At 46.3% G+C, this 19,453-nt stretch overlaps 1 protein-coding gene across 1 annotated transcript in view; it reads left to right on the top strand.

Moving 5' to 3' along the window:
- LOC147668322 (maestro heat-like repeat-containing protein family member 1) overlaps positions 1-19,453 on the top strand; it is an 87,477-nt gene that overhangs the window by 27,909 nt on the left and 40,115 nt on the right. Inside the window, exon 3 of the mRNA XM_086948600.1 lies at positions 16,146-16,238. Coding sequence (XP_086804726.1) covers positions 16,146-16,238 — 93 coding nt within the window. The remainder of the gene's footprint in view (positions 1-16,145; positions 16,239-19,453) is intronic.

Here is a 19,453-nt window from a genome sequence, read left to right as displayed (position 1 = left end):
GAGGTCGTACCATTCAACCATGTCCTCATATGTTTTTAGTTGCCCTTCAGGGAACAGAGCTTCTGCTTCCGTCACGTTGTGATCGGTCCATACCTGCAGGGCTCTCGCGGTGTAGTAGTCTTCCTTTCGGGGGAGGCCCACCAAGGGAAGCAGTGGGGAGTATAGCAGCCGCCCTTTCAATATTCTGTGCACTCGCATCATGGGAGGAACGAGGTGGGATCACTGGAAGATTTGTGAAGTAATATAGCATTCTGGGAACCATAATCATTTTAGCTATAGCTACCCACCCAATAGGTGTCAGGGGTAGTGTCTTCCAGAAGCCCACCGCTGATCGTAGGCCTGCGAACACTTTGCAATGGTTACCTTCATAGAGGTCCTCCGGGGAGTGATATAGGCGTACTCCCAGATATCTGGGGTCGCTTCGCTCCACTTCAATGTCTGTGTGCCTATCTCTATGTTCTGTGGCGCCAATTGGGGACCGAGTGGGTAAACTGTTGATTTTCCCCAGTTGACTTTGAGACCGGAGGTCTCTCCAAATTCCTGTAAAGCTGCCCATATTGAGGTGAAGCTGCCTGTTACGTCCCGAACGTATATCAGCAGACCATCTGCATATAGCGATACGCAGTGTAGTGTTTCCGCTATCGGGATACCCCATGCTTCCCCCTCTCGTCGTAATCGTATGGCCAGGGGTTCCACTGCCAGTGCAAAAAGGAGGGGGGAGAGGGGGCACCCCTGTCTAGTCCCCCTCTCCACCGGGAATGGGGCTGAGATAAGTTTGCTGACTCTCACCCTAGAGGTGACGCCTCTGTATAGGAGCTTTGTGTATGCCATCAGTGTTGGGCCAATATTTATTTTCCAAGGGACTTCAAACAGAGGGGGCCATGTCAGTGTGTTAAATGCCTTTTCTAAATCAAGGATCAGGCACACCGCAAGTGGGAATCTGTCTTTTACCCTGTCCTGTATATGAAACAGTCTACGTAAATTATGCGAAGTATTAAATCGTGGCACGAAGCCGCATTGGTCAGGATGTACCAAGGCTGGGAGAATTTGACTGTAGCGATTGGCCAATAGATTTCCCAGGATCTTGCAGTCTGCGTTCAGAAGTGTTATCGGCCTGTAAGAGGCCGGGAGTGTTGGGTCTCTATGGGGTTTCGGAAATGTCACCAACACCGATTCGCAGAACAACTCCGGTAAAATGCCTCTGGTTAGGGTGTCGTCATATGTGGATGCTAGGTGGGGCACTATCTGGGCAGCGAACGTGCTGTAGTACTCTAGTGGGAATCCGTCCATACCCGGCGCTTTTTTCTTTGCTAACGGCCCGATTGCATGCTTTATGTCGGAGGGTGTAATTTTGCTGTCTAAATCATTCCTATCTGCCAGGGAGATTGTGGGCATAGGCGATGGGTCCATAAATTGTGCCAGCTCACTTGGTGTCTCCGGTGTCAGGGCACGGTATACTTCTGTATAATAGTCCTGAAATATGTGCAAGATGTCGATTTGTGAGTGTTTTAGGTGCCCATTCCTGACTGTGAGCTCTGTGATGGGATGTGACGCCGTTTCCTGTTTGACTACCCATGCCAGTAACGCTCCCGTTCTATTGCCCTCCCTGTGTGCCCTGGTTGCATATGCGCCGAAGTTGTATTTGCGTAGGTCTCGTGGCGCCTCTGCGTGTAAGAGTTTTGCCACTGAGAGCTGCGCTAGTGTGGCCATCCCCTGGTCCGTGTCTCGGGACATGTCTGCCAATCTTTTCTCTGCTCCGTTTAGTGTCTGTTTTAGTGTTCTCCGTACCCCCACCACCTGTTGGATACATTGTCCTCTGGCGCTGACCTTATATGCATCCCACTCTATTGCCCTGGAGGAGGCCGAGCCAGCGTTCCGTAGAAAATGTTCCTGGATATATTCCCCATGGATGTGGCGAAAGGCCTGATCAGTGAGACAGTCTTGGGGCAGTTTCCATGTTGGGACTGGGGGTTGGGGCGGTCTCCATCTAAGGGTCCCTATGTGTGCATCATGGTCCGACACTATCCTTCCCATATAGTAAGCGTATTGCATCTTGGGTAAGAGGTCTGTGGAGCACAGGAACCTATTATGTCTAACTCGCAAGTTGTGAGGGATGGAGTGAAAGGAGTACATCCTGGAGTCTTGGTTCCGCGCCCTCCAGGCATCCACTAGTGCCCAGTGCTCTACCCATCTACGGAAGCGGTCAGTTTGTTTATGCGCAGGCGAGTATAGTGGTGGGGAATGTGATCTATCTAGGTGTAAATCTAGTACGCAGTTGTAGTCTCCCCCTAGGAGCCATGGGATGGCTGTGTAGTGAGCTAGCACGTTTGTAAGTTTTTCCCAATACTGGTCTTGTTCCACATTGGGGGCGTATATACATCATATGAGTATAGGTTGACCCTCTAATAGCCCTGTCATGATTACATATCGCCCTTCCCTATCTATGTGTCGAGTTTGTTCCTTAAAGGGCACCCCTGGTCTTATCCATATAAGTGTACCTCTGGTGAAGGTGGAGTACACAGTGGCACAAGAGTATGCCCGCCATTTTTTGTGCAGGCGGCCTACTTCCTGTTCTGGCAGATGTGTCTCCTGTAGGAGGGCCACTTGGGTCTGTTGCCTCTTAACATAGGCGTAGACAGAGTAACGTTTCGTAGCTGTATGCATACCCCTGAGGTTCAGTGTGACGAATTTTATGTCTGTGTTTGGTGTTTTATGTGTCGTGTCACATGAACAATCTGCGTTCTTCTCTAGCTGTATTGTCCCCTTCCCCCTACCCACCCCACCCGCCCCCCACCGCTCACCGTCTCTGAGAACTCTGTATTGTCCAGTCTCTTCACATCTCACCCGCTTAAGGATATCTGGGAAATTTAGGAAAGAAAGGGGGACAAACTGCAACTCTGGGGAACAGTCCCAACTTGGGGGACCTACTGATGGAGGCAATACGTTCAAACTGGTCATCATAGGTAGACTTTAGTTCATTGTTGTGGGGTAGTGGCGGTTCCTCTCCCTGACTTCTGCCGGTGCGGCTGCACATTCATAAAAGACTGCGGGAATGTGCCCCCTTGCATCACAGTGAGTGTTGATTGTTTTCACTGGATTAGAGTGACTTTGTCTTACATTCATCATAATAAGTCCTAACGGTCGCCGCTCTACATCCCGGTGACTGGATGCCATTGTGCATGCACGCGGTTCAGTTCCGGGTCATGCAACTCTCACTGTGTGTCCTGGGCGCCCACTAGACTGTTATATCAATGTGTTAGCTGTTTGAGGAGTCACTATTGGAGGCGTCATTGAGCCTTCTCAAGACGCAGGTGCGTCACTGCCCTCATCGTCAGAGCTGAACAGGCGAGGGCCTCCCTCCACGTCCGATCCTGACCCGGAGGCACTTAAAAGATCAGGGCGCCTCCCGCAGCGCGAGAAACTTTTACTTGCATTCTCTGGATAATCCTGCCTTTTTGGGTACATCAGCAGTATCGCCGCTGGTCCGGCTCACCTGCCGGAGTGAACCGCCGCCCACGCAGCACCGTGACTCACAGACTACACCTCCCAGGGTGCTTTGGGGGCCGCGCAACTGATTGACATCACCTCTAAGCGCCCGGAGGCGCTTAAAAGATCAGGGCGCCTCCCGTGGTGCGGGAAACTTTTACTTGCATTCTCTGGATAATCCTACCTGTTTGGGGACATCAGCAGTATCGCCGCTGGTCCGGCTCGCCTGCTGAAGTGAACTGCCGCCCACGCACCACCGGGACCCGCAGACTACACCTCCCAGGGTGCTTTGGGGGCCGCGCACCTGATTGACACCACCTCTAAGCGCCCGGAGGCGTTTAATAGATCAGGGCGCCTCCTGCGACGCGGGACACTTTTACTTGCATTCTCTGGATAAACCTACTTTTTTGGGGACATCAGCAGTATCGCTGCTGGTCCGGCTCGCCTGCCGGAGTGAACTGCCGCCCACGCAGCACCGGAACCAGCAGACTACACCTCCCAGGGTGCTTTGGGGGCCGCGCACCTGATTGACATCACCTCTAAGCACCCGGAGGCGCTTAAAAGATCAGGGCGCTTCCCGCGGTGCGGGACGTGCACGGGCGTGCCCGGGCAAAGCCCGGGCCAAGGGCGGGCCCGTCCGCGCCCGTCAAAGGCCGGAGGAGGCTGGGCTGGGCTGGACCAGGTCTTTTGGTTTCATCACTAGCTTTGGAGCAGATTGAAATACTGAACCACGGGTAAATGACACTATAGACTTTATTGTGTGTAATCCTTGCTGTCTGCAATAACCCATAATCGACTCGGGGTCTGCAACCCCATATTCTTATTGGGTCTGCTAATCAACCTAGAGGGCCAACAGGGGGACCAGGAAAGAAAGCTGGTGATAATTATCAACCGCACTGTAAGTTAAATACCCGGATATTTACTTTTGCACTCTGTCTATTGTGTCTAGTTTGTACATGTAAGTGGCGAGGGCGTGCAGGGCTGTTTACTCATAAGTACGTACCAACTTTGTGAAACAACAGCAAGGGTATAGTTCCATCAACCGATCAGGGTATAGCAGTTACTAACTGGCCTTTTGTTAAATGGGGAAAAGAAAGCTACACACTAGCCCACCGGGCAAGAAAACGTCTATTGTTAAAGAGTCGAGTACGACCCTAATGAAATATTTGACGGATGCAGTAGGAGCCATAGAGAAGCGAATTTCTAACGTAGAGGAAAAACTCAATATAGGGCTGTCCGCAACAAGCATCATTGAACCTGTTAGAAACGAGTTGAGTGATGTACCTGCAATTTTTATAGCAAATGTATCTCCCCTGGATCACCACAATGTGTGTTTACAGCAGGGTAGCGACGAGATTTCTGTAATTGACCTAGAGGGCTCTGATCTCCCCTGCCAAAAAAGAGTATGCATGTCCAAGAATCCTCCCCACACTATTTTAGTACCTCAGATCCATGAATTTCCAGCAACCCCAAATGTCCTAAAGAGTAAAAGTAAATCACATATAGGGAAAGAGGTAAGAAAAAGCAGAAAGGAACAAAAGAAAAATGTGTCCAAAATCCACTAACGATGAACGCTTAAGCAAGGGCCAACACTACACTGATTATGGAGACATCATGAAGTCAATAGTTGATCTCACCATATTCGTGAAAGAAGCTATAACTTTAATGGGGAACAGATTGGGACAGATAGAGTCCACTTTGACAATACTCACAGTGCAAGGGAAAGAGGTACACAGTAAACAGGTTGCTCCTAGTAGTACTAGCAACACTCAGCCTAGCCGGCCTTGCAGTCCGCACAAAGTTAGGCCCCCCACTTCTGCCAGTCAAAATAATAGTGGGCATCGTTCTTCCATGCCCACGGTAGATGGACCTGGAAAAACAGGGAGTAGTACACTTCCTTACCAAGATGACGGCTATTTTTTGCCAAATCTGAACCTCCCACCCGCGGCAGCTCCCTATACGTTGGTTTTGGCCAACGTTCCCATAGTGGAGGACGGGGTGAGGGAAAACTGGGAAACACTGAGAAACAAAGCTATTCATTTCCTGGGTCAGAAAACGGGATTAACACGAGATATGTTACATTCATTTAAAATGGCAAAGCGAGTAAGGTGGCTTGCCCCAAATAATAAGTCCTTTGTTGGGGATTGCTTAGTTTTATCATTTGCCTCCCCACCCTTAGTCAAAGAAATCTTGGATCGGGACGGGGATAATAGAAGGCGGACGGCGGGCATAAATGTGCTCCCACTTGGTTTTTCGCTTAACTACATTTTCTAAAGTAAACGATTGGTCCAGAATGCTCTGCAAATGCCCGTGCGATAATATATCAGACCAATCTACTCTGCATGTAATATGTTTTGGTAAATTTTATTCAACAGAAAGGACAAGATGGATCAAACCATTTAAAAAAAAACAAGGTTCATGGCATCAATGTCGCCCGGCTCTATTGTTTCTACAATCCTTAAATGATACATACTGTGTTGGAATAATGACAGGTTTTTTAAAAAGTATCTTGAGGAAAAGGAAAAGTTTAATTAGCTCTTAAAACTTTTATGAACCTATTTACTGTTCTCATCTGTAATTCATTGGAATGTTTGACTTAACAAATGAATTGTCGCTTTTATGATTTTATATTTTGTGAAATCGAATAAAGCTTTTCTACTACTACTACTACACTGCCACCTATAAACCTATAAGTCACTCCTTGGCAGGCCTTATCAATACTGAAGGCAGAGTGCTTGGTTTTGTGTGAGAGGGTGCCCAAGTATGAGCTGAGCCACTCTGCAGCTTTCGGAATCTATTCTCTGATGCTGTTCTGTGATGCAGCCAGACCATATACTCTTAAGTGCATTATAACCTCGCGGTAAATGCTAACTTTGGAATGGCTGTATGGAAGCATGTGTTTGGTGTCAAACACTTTGGAATCCTACACCCCACCAGTCCTGGCGGCGGGGGTAGAATTCCACCCTTCTAGAGGAAGAAGACATGTACACACTTACCTAACCGGTAATAGTTTAAAAGAACCCCAGCATCACAAAATGGATGCTGCAGCCACAGACACGGGCCTGACCTCCTGCTGCTGGACCAAACTCCAGCAGGGAAGGACTGGGCAATAGGTTTCCTGTCACAGGGAGGTGTAACCACCTCCCAGGTAGGCTTTAGTGTATTGGGGCTGGGTGGGTGCATTTATAGAATGCTTTTCAGACAGTGCTGCGGACACACTTGGTGTCCCTGTGCATAGCCAAGTTCAAACCGGTTGCAGGGGCACTCAGCCCCTGCTCTGGCGCGAAACTGGACAAGGGGAAAGGGGTGTAACCACCCCCTCCCTGGGTCCTCCAGTAGTTGGGACCCTAGAGTAAGTCCAACCACTAAACTTAGAATAAGTATAGGAACCCAGTCCTTAATACTTTGGATTATACCTGGACGAAACTCTACAACATATATCCTGGAACTTTGACATTCTATTTCGACTAGAAGACAGAAGGATCTCCCTTGTGGTCAAGGAGTGACTTCCCTGTTCAAACCGGCACCAAAGAAGCATCTTCCAAGGCTCCCGCCGGATCCCGACAGATTTGCAACACAGGACACAGACTTCCAGACTTCCCCGAGGCCGACATGAGATCCCAGCAAAGCTGAGACCCGCAGCCCTCACAAGTGACTTGAAATCGGAACTCCTGGACACTATGCACATTTGCTAGTGCATCAACTTACCAAGCTTTCCCGAAGTTGTGCATTGGGCTAATTATAGTCCCTGGGCCGTTGACTGGTGGGTCCCCATGAAGGTAACTCTTTTGTTTCTTGGGCTTCCCTGATTGCTCCAGATGTGCCCTGACTCCCCTCCAAAATGTGAGTCCCTCAGACCTTTCTGGTCTGCACCAACGCCAATTTATTTGCTTTCTACATGGGTTGCTGTTGCCAAGGCTTGTTGGGTCCAATCCAGATACCGACACCACAGCACTCGACATCCCTCATGGCACTGCTCAAATCCAGCTCCTTATTGTTGTTGAGGCATCCTGGTCCTCATTGCTGAAGAGTCAAGCTTCACCTTCTGTACCTGTAATCACCGGACATCGGTGGGCGTCTGCTCATCGCCTTCCTGGTCACTGGCTAGTAACCCAGACTCTGTCCTCTCTGCTTTCAGGTTCTTCATCTCTCTGATCCACCCTTGGATCCATCCGGACACTTTCTACTTGGTCGCTGCAGCTCTTTTCCGCAGCTCACCATAGAAAACGACGACGAAACCTGACACAAAAAGACACCTATGCACCCGGCTTCCACGGGTGATGTAACTCGAGTACTCCGGTGCTCCCGTGGGTATTGACTCTAGAGCTGCCTAGTTCTAAATGGGTTTGCTCCAAGTCCACTTCTAAGTGTCCCTAATCTTTAAAATTCTAACCTCAACTATCTCCATAGAAGTCAATGGTGATTCTCGGCTGTGTTTAGACACTGCACGTGTGCCCCGTGGGTCATCTCTGTCACTTCCTTGGGTGGTTCCTGGTTGCCCCAGCGGTTTTACAGGCCCTAGGCCTTGTCTCTATGTCTATTGTAGTTCTTATACTACTTTCTTAGTATATGGTTTATTACGCCCCTAGGGCTAATCATATATTGTGCTAATTTACTGTGTGCTAAATATGTTTACCAAATGTACTTTCGCCTCTAGCCTCATAAAGAGACTAGAGGGATGTGTTTAGAATAAATACATATATGTTATATATATACCTAGCGTGGTTCTCCTTTCAATTGGTCATTCATGAGATTATACACTGGCAAAACAAGCTGCTTTACATACCTTCAAGACTTAGCCTGAAGGTTGCTCTCCACAGCTACCACTAGGATAGCTTTCTATATAGATTATCTTTAAACCTACCATCAATAAGGGTCGTTTGGACTGGTGCAAGGTGCCCACTAGAATAGTGGACAGCATATGCCAGGCCAACTTCTCACAGTTTCACTTCCAGTGGATCTGCTTGTTGGCTCTAGTTGCATCTTAGTGTACCAGACAGTTTCACCAGCAAGGAGGAATAGACGCTGAGAGCAGAGGACGGCTGGTCAGCCACCACTAAGTGCACTGAGAAACACCTACTGGAACCCCTCTTGGACTAGGTGCAGTAAGAAGCCGGGGGCCCGAGTCTCTCAACCCCCAGCGACAGGACAAGAAAGAACTCTTAACCCCACAGGGCTGCTACCATCTCTGGTTGTCTTTGTACACCGCTTTGCCCTTGTTTTATTCTCTGCTGCTAATCTGCTCTCCTTTCTGTTTCTGCGATGCTGCTCCTGAATGCAAGAGGAGAAGTGGGAGGCAATCGGGGCCAACAAGTGGGGACAATGCAGTTCGCTTGCAAGCTGCACCCGGTCCTGTTCTGGCCGCTTCTGCTGGCTACCGGGTCTCTCACTTAGCAGCCACCTACTAATGGTGGCTGCGCTTGTGCTTGGCTTCCCAACCTGCTGGTCCCGCGACCCGTCTAATTAGCCTGACGGCTGCTCTACTGTGGCTGATGCTGCATCTCTGGATTTCAGGGGGCTTAGTCCTCCTGACTACCGTTTACTCCTCTGCACGGGTCCCCAGGCAGGAATTCGTTAAGAGTTGAGGCAGCAGGACGAGAAAGAGCAATAGGGCCTTATGGCCATCAGGGTTTGAAGAGGGGCTGGGCAGAGCCAAGAGGGTCAAGTGGGATTCAAGAGGGGGCCGCAACTAAGCGAAAGTAAGTACTTGACCACGGCTCTCCCCTCAGCTTAGCTCTCCCCTCTCTCTTCTCCTCACCTCCAGATGACATTGATGCTCCGTGTTCTTTGCCGGCACAAGGGCTCTTGGCTCATATCACTTCAGCTGCAACTGCAATTGCTGCCGCAAGAGGCTGCAAAAGGCCGTGAGCAACCGTGACAAACACCGCCTGGTTCTTGAAGGAGCAGCACCAGCAGTGGGAGCGCCCAATACAGCCCTCAGAGGAGTGGCAGAGGAGTTACGGTTACGGCTACGGCTACAATGAGGCAAATCCAGCAATGTCACTTTCAAACGGCCGTTCCACTCTCCAACACCGCAGCCTCACTCGCTTGCTGACAAGAATGCACATGACCGCAGGGAGGAGTCCAACAGACAGTTAGTTCCAGGCTGCTGAGAGAGAAGCTCTATCACTGGCCAAACCATTATTTAAAAAAATGATCATGTTTAAGACAGTTCCAGTCATACTTACTCTATGGGATGCCTGTTCACCAGTACTGTCTTTTAACTTTTTTAGGCTGGGTCTGTTTCATCAGTTGTTAAATCCAGAGGAAAAATGGTTTAAGTATACCGATTCTCCATTTTGTTCCTGTAATTTGTCTTTTAAAAGTGATATTTTGCACATCGTGTTGATATGTCCTATGTTTGAACATCTCCATCACAAATTTTCAAATCCACTTCTTTTAATTGGTTCCTATGATTGGGACAGGGCAACTTTTTTGTTTTACAACTTCTAAATTCGCAATTAATATATTATAAAGTATCAATGTTTCATATGAGGGGTTCATAAAGTGGTACGATAGGGGACAATGCCACTTGTATTGTATGGCATATGAATCTATTCATATACTTTTTTTTACTGTGATGGATTCTCTTATGTACTTGTATGATTGTATCGCAAAATCAAATATAAGTCTCCTATCATTATATTAGGACGAGCAGCTAGGTGAAATGTATCAGTATAATGACATCCATTTATGTTTTATTGCTTGAAAATTATATTATTTCAATCATTGCAGGGCTCATTAGTACCCCACCTATTTTAGTGAATATTTTTGACCTCCCCATACTAGACAATAATATAGATAACACAGGTAACATAGGCGACCCCTAATGAGGCCACTTCCTAGAACTTTTTTCTGAGGTTTTTGTCCCTTCGGCTTTCGTCTTAGTATTGTTTTAGCATTTTCACAATCAATGTATTATTAATGTAATTGTTTTATATATTACACTGCTATGACCTGTAATTCGTATCTATTGTGCTTTTATGTATTTATATTGCTTTTGTCCTGTGCACTTTTATGGTTTCTTGAAACGAAATAAAGTTGGTTGAAGAAGAAGACCTCTTAGAACAAACTGTGTGCCATTGTATCTTCTCTAGTCTGAGGGGCTGCATACACCCTTTGAAATAAAAGTTAGACAGTCCAAGTAAATGTATAAATGACCTTCACTAAAGATCACAATGACTTTGCATTACACTCCTGGTGACCAAACAGGTAAAACAAAGGAGTCTTAAGAGGAGCCCTTGAAATGTACCATGTTGGAAATCAATAATGTGTTTGCATTATTGAATACTATTTGTGGTTGCGATGTGAACTTAAAAAATATTTTTGCAAATTAAATAGTCTACAGTTACTGGGGTGTGAATTATATTTGCTGGAAAAGCAAGAGAGACAGACCTTGGTGGACTCGCTATTGGAATCATTACTTCTTGAATCTGCCAATTTTCATTTGAACAGAAATATACTTTTATGAGCCTTGAGACTAGAAGATTAATGTTGAGGTCCAAAGTGATTCAGTTTCTGCCTGGTCTGAGCTCTTACAGTTCAAAGGACAGGGTTTTACGATTCCCTTATGGGCCTTCTTTTGAAAGCCTCCACTTAGAATAAAAATTTGAAAGCCAGCTACAAACCAAAAACAAATGACAACATTTTGGTGTAAACCCTACTGGCCATGCACATTTGAGGCTGTTCCCCTGATGAGTCTTCTGAGCCTTCACTGCAGGTGATCATTCTCCTCATTAACATCTGTGAACCTAAATGTGTTCCTAAATCTACTTTCAGTCACCCATCTTATGTGCTGCAGCTACTGCCTCTAAGTCACCTCTGTGTCTCTTCTAAGCAACCCCTCCCCCTATTAGGCACATCTGCACTCCCTTGGTTCACAATGTGCAGGGCTGCAAGAGGGACATTGAAAAATACCTTATCCACTAATGCTAATACTGAAACAGGTGTAGTGGCACCTAGGTCCAGGGTTTAGGGGAACATCCAAATTATGACTGTATTTTACTGTCTAAATGTAAACAAGGGGCTAATTTCCTTTCAATGGTGTCCATCTAAACATTCTCAATCTCAGTGTGTCCTCTGACTGGAGGCTGTATCTGGTTGACTTTGGATGAGGATATATTGGTGAAGCACTTGCAGAATCAGGCAGATACCCAGAGGACCTGTGGGATGAAGAGGGAGAACTAAGGGGTGAAGCGGTTACACAGACGAGGAGGACAAGGGTACAAGAATCTCACAAAGGACCAGAAAAAGGGCCAGTACAACTGAATGAAGGAGGAGGCGAATGACCAGGTCCACCAGTAGGGTTAGGAACTGGATGTCCAAAAGAAGGAAGAGAAAGCAATATCAGTAGGGCCATGAAAAAGACCTGGAGGATCAGGCACCAAAGACCAAGTCTGCTAGAATGACTGATGCCACAAGGACATGAGGACCAGCATGCCCAAGACAAAGGGAAGGATCAGTAAAACCAGGAGGAGAATTAGAATGAGGAATACCAGAACCAGGAGGCCAAAGAGGAGGAGAATGATTGGCAAGTGGAAAACGAGGGGCATCAGGAGGACTAGGACACAAGAACAAGAAGGAAGAAGACGGCCAGATCCACAAGGAGGACTTAGACCACTACAAAGACCACACACAGGATGAGGAGAAGGAAGATGGCCATGAGGATGACTAGAGGAGTTGAAGGGGGTCCAGGACCACTAAGAAGTTTATGAACTCCAGGACCACCAGAAGGATTTGGGTCACTTGACCAACAGGGGGCCAATACCTTGTCCAAGTACTAGGGAAACCAAGAGGATCAAGACCAGGAGGACTGGGAAAAGGACTTCCAAGAGGACTAGGAGAATAAGGAGGAAACCCAGGAGGAGCAGGAACAGAAAAAGGAGGAGAATTAAAAAGAGAAGGAGAAAGAGGAGGCCAGGAGGAACAGAACAGCAGTCACCGCCATGATCACCATGAGGGTCAACATCAGGACCGCTAGGAGGAATGGCACTAGAGGATCCAGAGGACTAGGAAGAGGATGACCAAGACTAGTTGGACCATAAACACAAGGACAAGCAAGATCATGAGGACCAGCAGGACTGGGAACAGAAGGATGAAAAGTTCCAAGAACACCAGGGCAAGATCGCCAGAAGAACAACAAGGAGGGACACAGCAAGAAGCACCATGGTAAAGATAATATTTACCAACAGGACAAGGGTCTCAGGAGGATGAGGGCCACTTATGACCAATTATCAATACCCAGAAGATCAGGACCAAGAATATGTGGATGAAGACCAGAAGTATGAGTTTGAGGAAAACTACGAGGTGGGACAGGGTAAAGAAGATTAAGAAGATAATCAGGAGGAAGAGATCTAGAAAAAAGGATAGCTTGAAAACCAACATGAAATTAGGAGAACTAGGAAAAGGAAGAGCTGGTAAACCAGGAGCATGAAGAGGAAAACCTGCTGGTGGAAGACCAGGATGAGGAGAATGACCAGGAGGAGCAGAGGGACCAGGGCAGCCGAGAAGACTAGGAGCACTAGGATTACCAGGTCCACCAAGAGAATCAGTGGACCATGACCTGGAGGACCAGGATACAAGCAACAAGAGAATCGTGAGAACAAGCATTAGGAGGACTAGGGATGGGTGTAGCAAATGCAGAATAAGGATTTGAAAAAGGAAAGGGAGAGAAACAAAACTAGTTAGTACCATCAAGACCAGCAGGAGGATGAGGAACAAGAAGACCATGACTGGGGGGAGGGACTAAAATGGCCAAGAGGATCTAGACAAGAGTGCCATAAGAAGCAGGCATAGCAGACAACCCAGAGAACTAGAATCACCAAGAGAACTAGGACAACCAAAACGAGGGCCTTCAGCAACTGTGGTTAGGAATACAGGGCCCACAATGACAAGAAGTGATTCTAGGCTACATGCGTTAGGGCATGCCCCAGTTAAATGCAAAAGAAACAATTGATGGACAGAATTCTGGACAATCCAAACATTCACCCACAGTCACAAAGACCTGGGTTAAATCCATCATTCTTTTGTTCACCACACCACCACAGTTTGGACCCAGCCATATGCAATTCAGTCTTAGACCTGTTCCTTGAGGGAACAGTCCAGCCTGAGCTACCAAGCCAGGTCCTCCCTGGACTGGAAGCAAGCATCCTAGGACCAGTTTCAGGGCATCACCCTTCATCAGCCAGGCTAGCTTGAATCCAGTGGTGAATTGAGCACGGCGCCCACGTCTGGGCATACCCTTCCCACTTAGGGCGACATTTGCAAAGGAACAATTGATGAGCGGGCTGCTTGGCAATGGAAACCTTCAAGCCCAGTTACAGGGATCTGGGTTAAATCCATCATTCTATTGCTCACCACACCACCCCAGTGTGGACCCAGCCTTAAGCAAATCAGTCTTCACCCTGTTCCTTATAGGAACCATCCAGCCTGAACTGCAAAGCCTTTCTTCCCATGGACTAGAAACAAGCATCCTGGGACCCGTTTCAGGACATCACCCTTCATCAGCCAGGCTAGCTTGAATCCAGTGGTGTAATGAGCACGAGACCCACGTCTGGGCATACCCTTCCCACTTGGGGTGACATATGCAAAGGAGCAATTGATGGACGGAATGCTGGACAATGCAAACAGTAACCCCAAGTCACAAAGATCTGGGTAAAATCCATCATTCCTTTGCTCACCACACCACCTCAATTTGGACCCAGCCATATGCAAATCAGTCTTGACCAAGTTCCTTGAGGGAACAGTCCAACACGAACTGCCAAGCCAGGTCTTCCCTGGACCAGAAACAAGCATCCTGGGACCGGTTTCAGGGCATCTCCCTTCATCCTCCAGGCTAGCTTGAATCCAGTGGTGTAGTGCACACCGGACCCACATCTGGGCATACCCGTACTACTCAGGACGACATATGCAAAAGGAACAATTGATGGATAGAATGGTGGACAATGCAAACATTCACCCCAAGTCACAACAATCTGTGTCAAATCCATCATTCTTTTGCTAACAAACTACCCCAGTTTGGACCCATCCATATGCAAATCAGTCTTGACCCAGTTCCTTGTGGGAACTTCCAGACCAAACTGCCATGCCAGGTCCTCCATGGACTGGAAACAATCATCCTGGGACTGGCTTCAGAGCATCACCCTGCATCAGCCAGGCTAGCTTGAATCCAGTGGTGTAGTGAGCATGGGACCCACCCACTTAGGGCAACATATGTAAAGGAACAATTGATGGACGAAATGCTGGACAATGCAAACATTCACCCCCTGTCACAAGGATTTGGGTTAAATCTATCATTCTTTTGCTCACCGCACCACCCCAGTTGCGACACAGCCATATGCAAATCAGTCTTGACCCTGTTCCTTGTGAGAACCATCCAGCTCAAACTGCCAAGCCAGGTCCTCCGTGGACCGGAAACAAGCATCCTGGGACCGGTTTCAGGGCATCACCCTTCATCAGCCAAGCTAGCTTGAATCCAGTGGTGTAGTGAGTTAGGGACCAACGTCTGGGCATACCCTTCCAACTTGGGGTGACATACGCAAAGGAAACCCAGATCTCTTGACTGGGGGAGAATGTTTGAATCATTCAGCATTCCGTCCATCATTTGTTGCAGTTACACTTATCGCCCTAAGTGGGATGAGTATGCGCCAGACGTGGGCCCCTTGCTCAGTGTGCCACTGGATTCAAGCTAGCCTGGCTGATGAAGGGTGAAATAAAACCGGTCCCAGGATGCTTGTTTCCTGTCCAGGGAGACCTGGCTTGGCAGTTCGTTCTGGACTGTTCCCATGAGGCACAAGGTCAAGGCTGATTGCATATGGGTGGGTCCAAACTGGGGTGCAGCAGTGGGCAAAAGAACAATGGATTTAACCCAGATCTCTTGACTTGGGGAGTATGTTTGAATCATTCAGCATTCCGTCCATCATTTGTTGCAGTTACACTTTTCACCCTAAGTGGGAAGGACATTCACAGACATGGGTCCCTTGCTCACTGTGCCACTGTATTGAAGCTAGCCTGGCTGATAAAGGGTGACATAACCTGAAACCGGTCCCAGGATGCTTGTTTCTGGTCCAGGGAGGACCTGGTTTGGCGATTTTCTCTGGACTGTTCCCATGAGACACAGTGTCAAGACTGATTTGCATAAGGCTGCGTCCAAACTCTGGTGGCATAGTGGGCAAAAGAATGATGGATTTAAACCATATCTCTTGACTGGGGGAGAATGTTTGAATCATTCAGCATTCCATCCATCATTTATTACAGTTACACCAGTTAAATGCTGCATGTGTCCTCTTGTGGTTCCTTGAAGGTCTATAATCCAAAATCTGACTCCATTAGGTAACCTCTACAGACATCCCTATGGACATTAGAGATCTTGATTGCTGACAGGCATTAATTATAAAAGGGTACTCCTGTGTGAGGCACTGTGAGTCAAAAAAACAGAGCCATCAATGAAGAAACAATTAGACATATTAATGGTCACCTTTCTAAAAATACTTGTGGTCATGTGTATTTAGAATTAGTACATAAGAGAGCTTGTTCACACACAAACTCACTCTAGCATTCATACAGAATGTATAATTTGATGTTTGTCATTTACCATTGACCCTCACCATGTCCTCAATTTTGCCCTTTGGCCTCATCTCAATTGACTTATCTCCTTGCAGACCCTTGAGTTATGCATGAAGGCAGCTGTTACCAAGAGTTGCAGAGCACTGAAGGAAACTGTGCCAACCGTGCTTACGGCTCTGCATCACCTGGTAAGTATATACATGAGGACATGCAAAGTATTTCAGCAGGAGACAACTGACATTTCCTAACAAAGAGGGTCCTGCATTAATCCAATTTATAGTAAGAGTATTTTTAGAGGGGAACATTTGGGAACTCGCTTGTATAAAATATTAAATGATCACCCATAAAGAGCCTACATGAACCAATTTGCTTCAAGGATGCAAAGAAAGAATACAATGCAAATACCTCTGTCAGATCTTTCAGCGTTGAGAGGTCATCAGCAGGAACCACCCATAAGTCTACCTCTCAGCAACTCTGGCTCTGATAATAGGTAGCAACAGAGTGGCCTGACAAGGGAAGGGACACAGGGAGGTACACCAAGGATGGAGACATGAAAAAGAAAAGATTTGCCCAATAACAATGGTTTACAAACAAATATATAATCACTAACAATGATTATCTCTGAGGGTCAATTGTCCAACTAGACTTTACTATATAACATATACTTATATAAATAATGATAAATAGTATATATCATATACATCTGATTAATGTCATCGATCAAAGTAAATTCATTATTTATCCAGCTGGGGTTCCTAAAGTCAATATGTACAGAAACTACCCTACAAATAAGTTCAAACAATCCAAATGCATAATTCAAAATCAAGTTAAAGCCATTCGCTTTGCTATACAATAGCATTAGCAAAGCTAATGCCTTTAACTTAATCAAAAGCAAGACCTATGCATTTTCAATGCTTGTTTTTTTTTATTGCTGCTATGAGTACTTTCCAAGAGACTGGGAGCATACTACATTTACTCAGATCCTGCTTAATATCTTTTACTAATGCTAACCATTTATCAGGGACCATCTTTGGCAGTGATGGAGTGATGCAAAGTCTTTAATATTTAGTGTAATAGAAGTTATTTTTTAAATCCCTTCACTTCTGTTTGTGCAGGCATCAGTGCAAGTGTTTCAGATTTATTTATATTTAGACAAAACCATGCTATCCCATAAACAGTCTCCTTGTTCCGAGAGTCGTGTATCAAGTCTTGGAAAACCGTCCCTTTACAGGTTCCTCTTTGAATGGTCTTCTGTTTGCTCCTCTCTGCAAGAATTAATATATTCAGATGGTATGTGGTATCTTGGCAAACACAAGGAGATCTTTGCCACAATGTCCTGAGGTCTAGCTTTGTCATATAGCTCTTTCTCACCCTTTGTGGTCTCTTTCAATCCCTATAGGGAAGTCTAAAGAGCTGTTCAAGCACTCCACCACATATTCTCCTTCTTCTCCCTTTCCTTTTCCATATTACAGCCTCTTAGATTGCCTGTCTGGACCTATTTTCTAGGTCTTCACATCTATTAATTAATTATATGCTCTCGGTCTCCGGAGTAACTATCGACGTGGTGGCAACCTGGCTCATGTTACATGAAAATTGCTCTTCAAAGCCATGCCTCCAGCCTGGTAATATAGATTCTACCATCTAGTGCAGTGGTTCTTAACCTGGATTCTGCAACACCTACTCAGGCTGCCCACAATAGAAAATCAAATCAAATAGCAAATTAATTAAGCAAACCTAGCTAAACATCGAATATGTATTAATGTTCTATAAATTAGTAGGAATTTGCAACTGGGAGTCTAAAAATTAAGTTGGTACTGTTAGCACGATTCGTGGGAGCAGCACAAGAACAGCAACTAGAATCCAGTTGGACAAATGGTGGCCTCAACTGGAGCACTGCTAGACACGAAAAACGCCAGCAGTAGGAACAAAAAAGAAAGTGATTTGCAACAGTCTAGCATATTGTTTTGAATCTGAGAAATAAAAACACATTTTGAAAAGTTCCAACCTTCCAATTAAAATGTCAACTTTTTCATAGTTTTTTATTTGTGAGTGAAATAATTGCATATGTTGTGTATTTTTTTTGATGTACACTTGTTTCTTTATTTTCCTGTATTGTTTAGATGTTTGAATCGAAGCAATTGTGCTCAGGCAGGGTCCAGCTTCTAGTAGTGATTCAGTCGGTGTCTGTTTACAGATGTCAAAAGTTTAAACACCACTTAATTGTAGTGGCAATTCCGCCTCACTTCAACATATGCAATGTTCCTAACCCCTTCCTACTAGTGTCATGCTTATCACCCACTTAAAGTTGTTCAGTATTTTCATGTGTCACGCTGTGTCTTCCCGGTAGCAAGCCTCAATGTGCAGGTGTTCCGCTACTAGCAGTTGTCATCATGCATCAAGCCGTCTCCCTTACGCCATGTCAAAGTCCTCATGCCCTAGTCTCTCTTCCTCCACCCATAACAATACATATAACCCTCATACACTGCCTGTCATTCTTCATAACCCACCTTGTCGCACACCATACCCGGATGGTGTCAGGCTTCAATCGGGGTAGAACGCATCTGAGCTGGGTTTTGCTTCTAACATCTGAAGTCACAGGTCTCGCCTTTTCAGACGAATAGCCAAGGCTATTGTGAAATATCCTTCAGGCTTAAAGAGCATCTTCATGCATCCCAGACATACCAACTTTCAATGCATGTACCTGTCTTGTCATTCTCTATATCTCCTATTGTGTCACAATCCTTGTCCCCGTCTCGGACTTTAACCTGCAAGCAGCATACCTACAAGCCAAGTTGTCAAAATCCCATGATGTCAAACTCCTAGAATCAAGTTCCCTGCAATGAACCTCGAACCACGAGTATCATAGGGTTTTACCAATTGTCTCTAGAAGGAAATGCCACTGTTCAGTGGAGTCGCTCTATCCATTACTGTTTCGGTTTCATCCAATCACCTACAAGATGCTGCTTTAGGTTTCACACGTGTTCAAAGATGACTTACAAAGATGTCGTGCTCATGTCAAAACATACCTGCTGTTATCATGGAATGTATGACCTTACAACGCGGTCTTTACACTGCGATACGTTCACAACGCGGTCATTACAATGCAAGTTGTTAGAACGACTTGCACTAGAGGCGAGGGACTTAGGAATAGTATGATTTACTATTCCAACTCCAGCTACGTAACAGTAGGGAAGGTATTGGAATAGTAAATCATACTATTCCTTACTATATAGCGCCATCCAGTGCAAGTCGTTGTAACGACTTGCGTTGTAATGACCGCGTTGTAAACATATTGCGGTGTAAAGACCGCGTTGTAACTGTTGTCTCCCATTATCATGCTCTTCCCTACTAACAGACCTACATAGTCATCTTCCGTGCGGCTGCTCACCCGCAATTATGGCAC

Source organism: Lissotriton vulgaris, unplaced genomic scaffold (assembly GCF_964263255.1).
Source record: "Lissotriton vulgaris unplaced genomic scaffold, aLisVul1.2 SCAFFOLD_555, whole genome shotgun sequence".
NCBI lineage: Eukaryota > Metazoa > Chordata > Amphibia > Caudata > Salamandridae > Lissotriton > Lissotriton vulgaris.
Note: the sequence above shows the minus strand (reverse complement) of the source record. Positions and strands in the feature narration are given on the sequence as shown.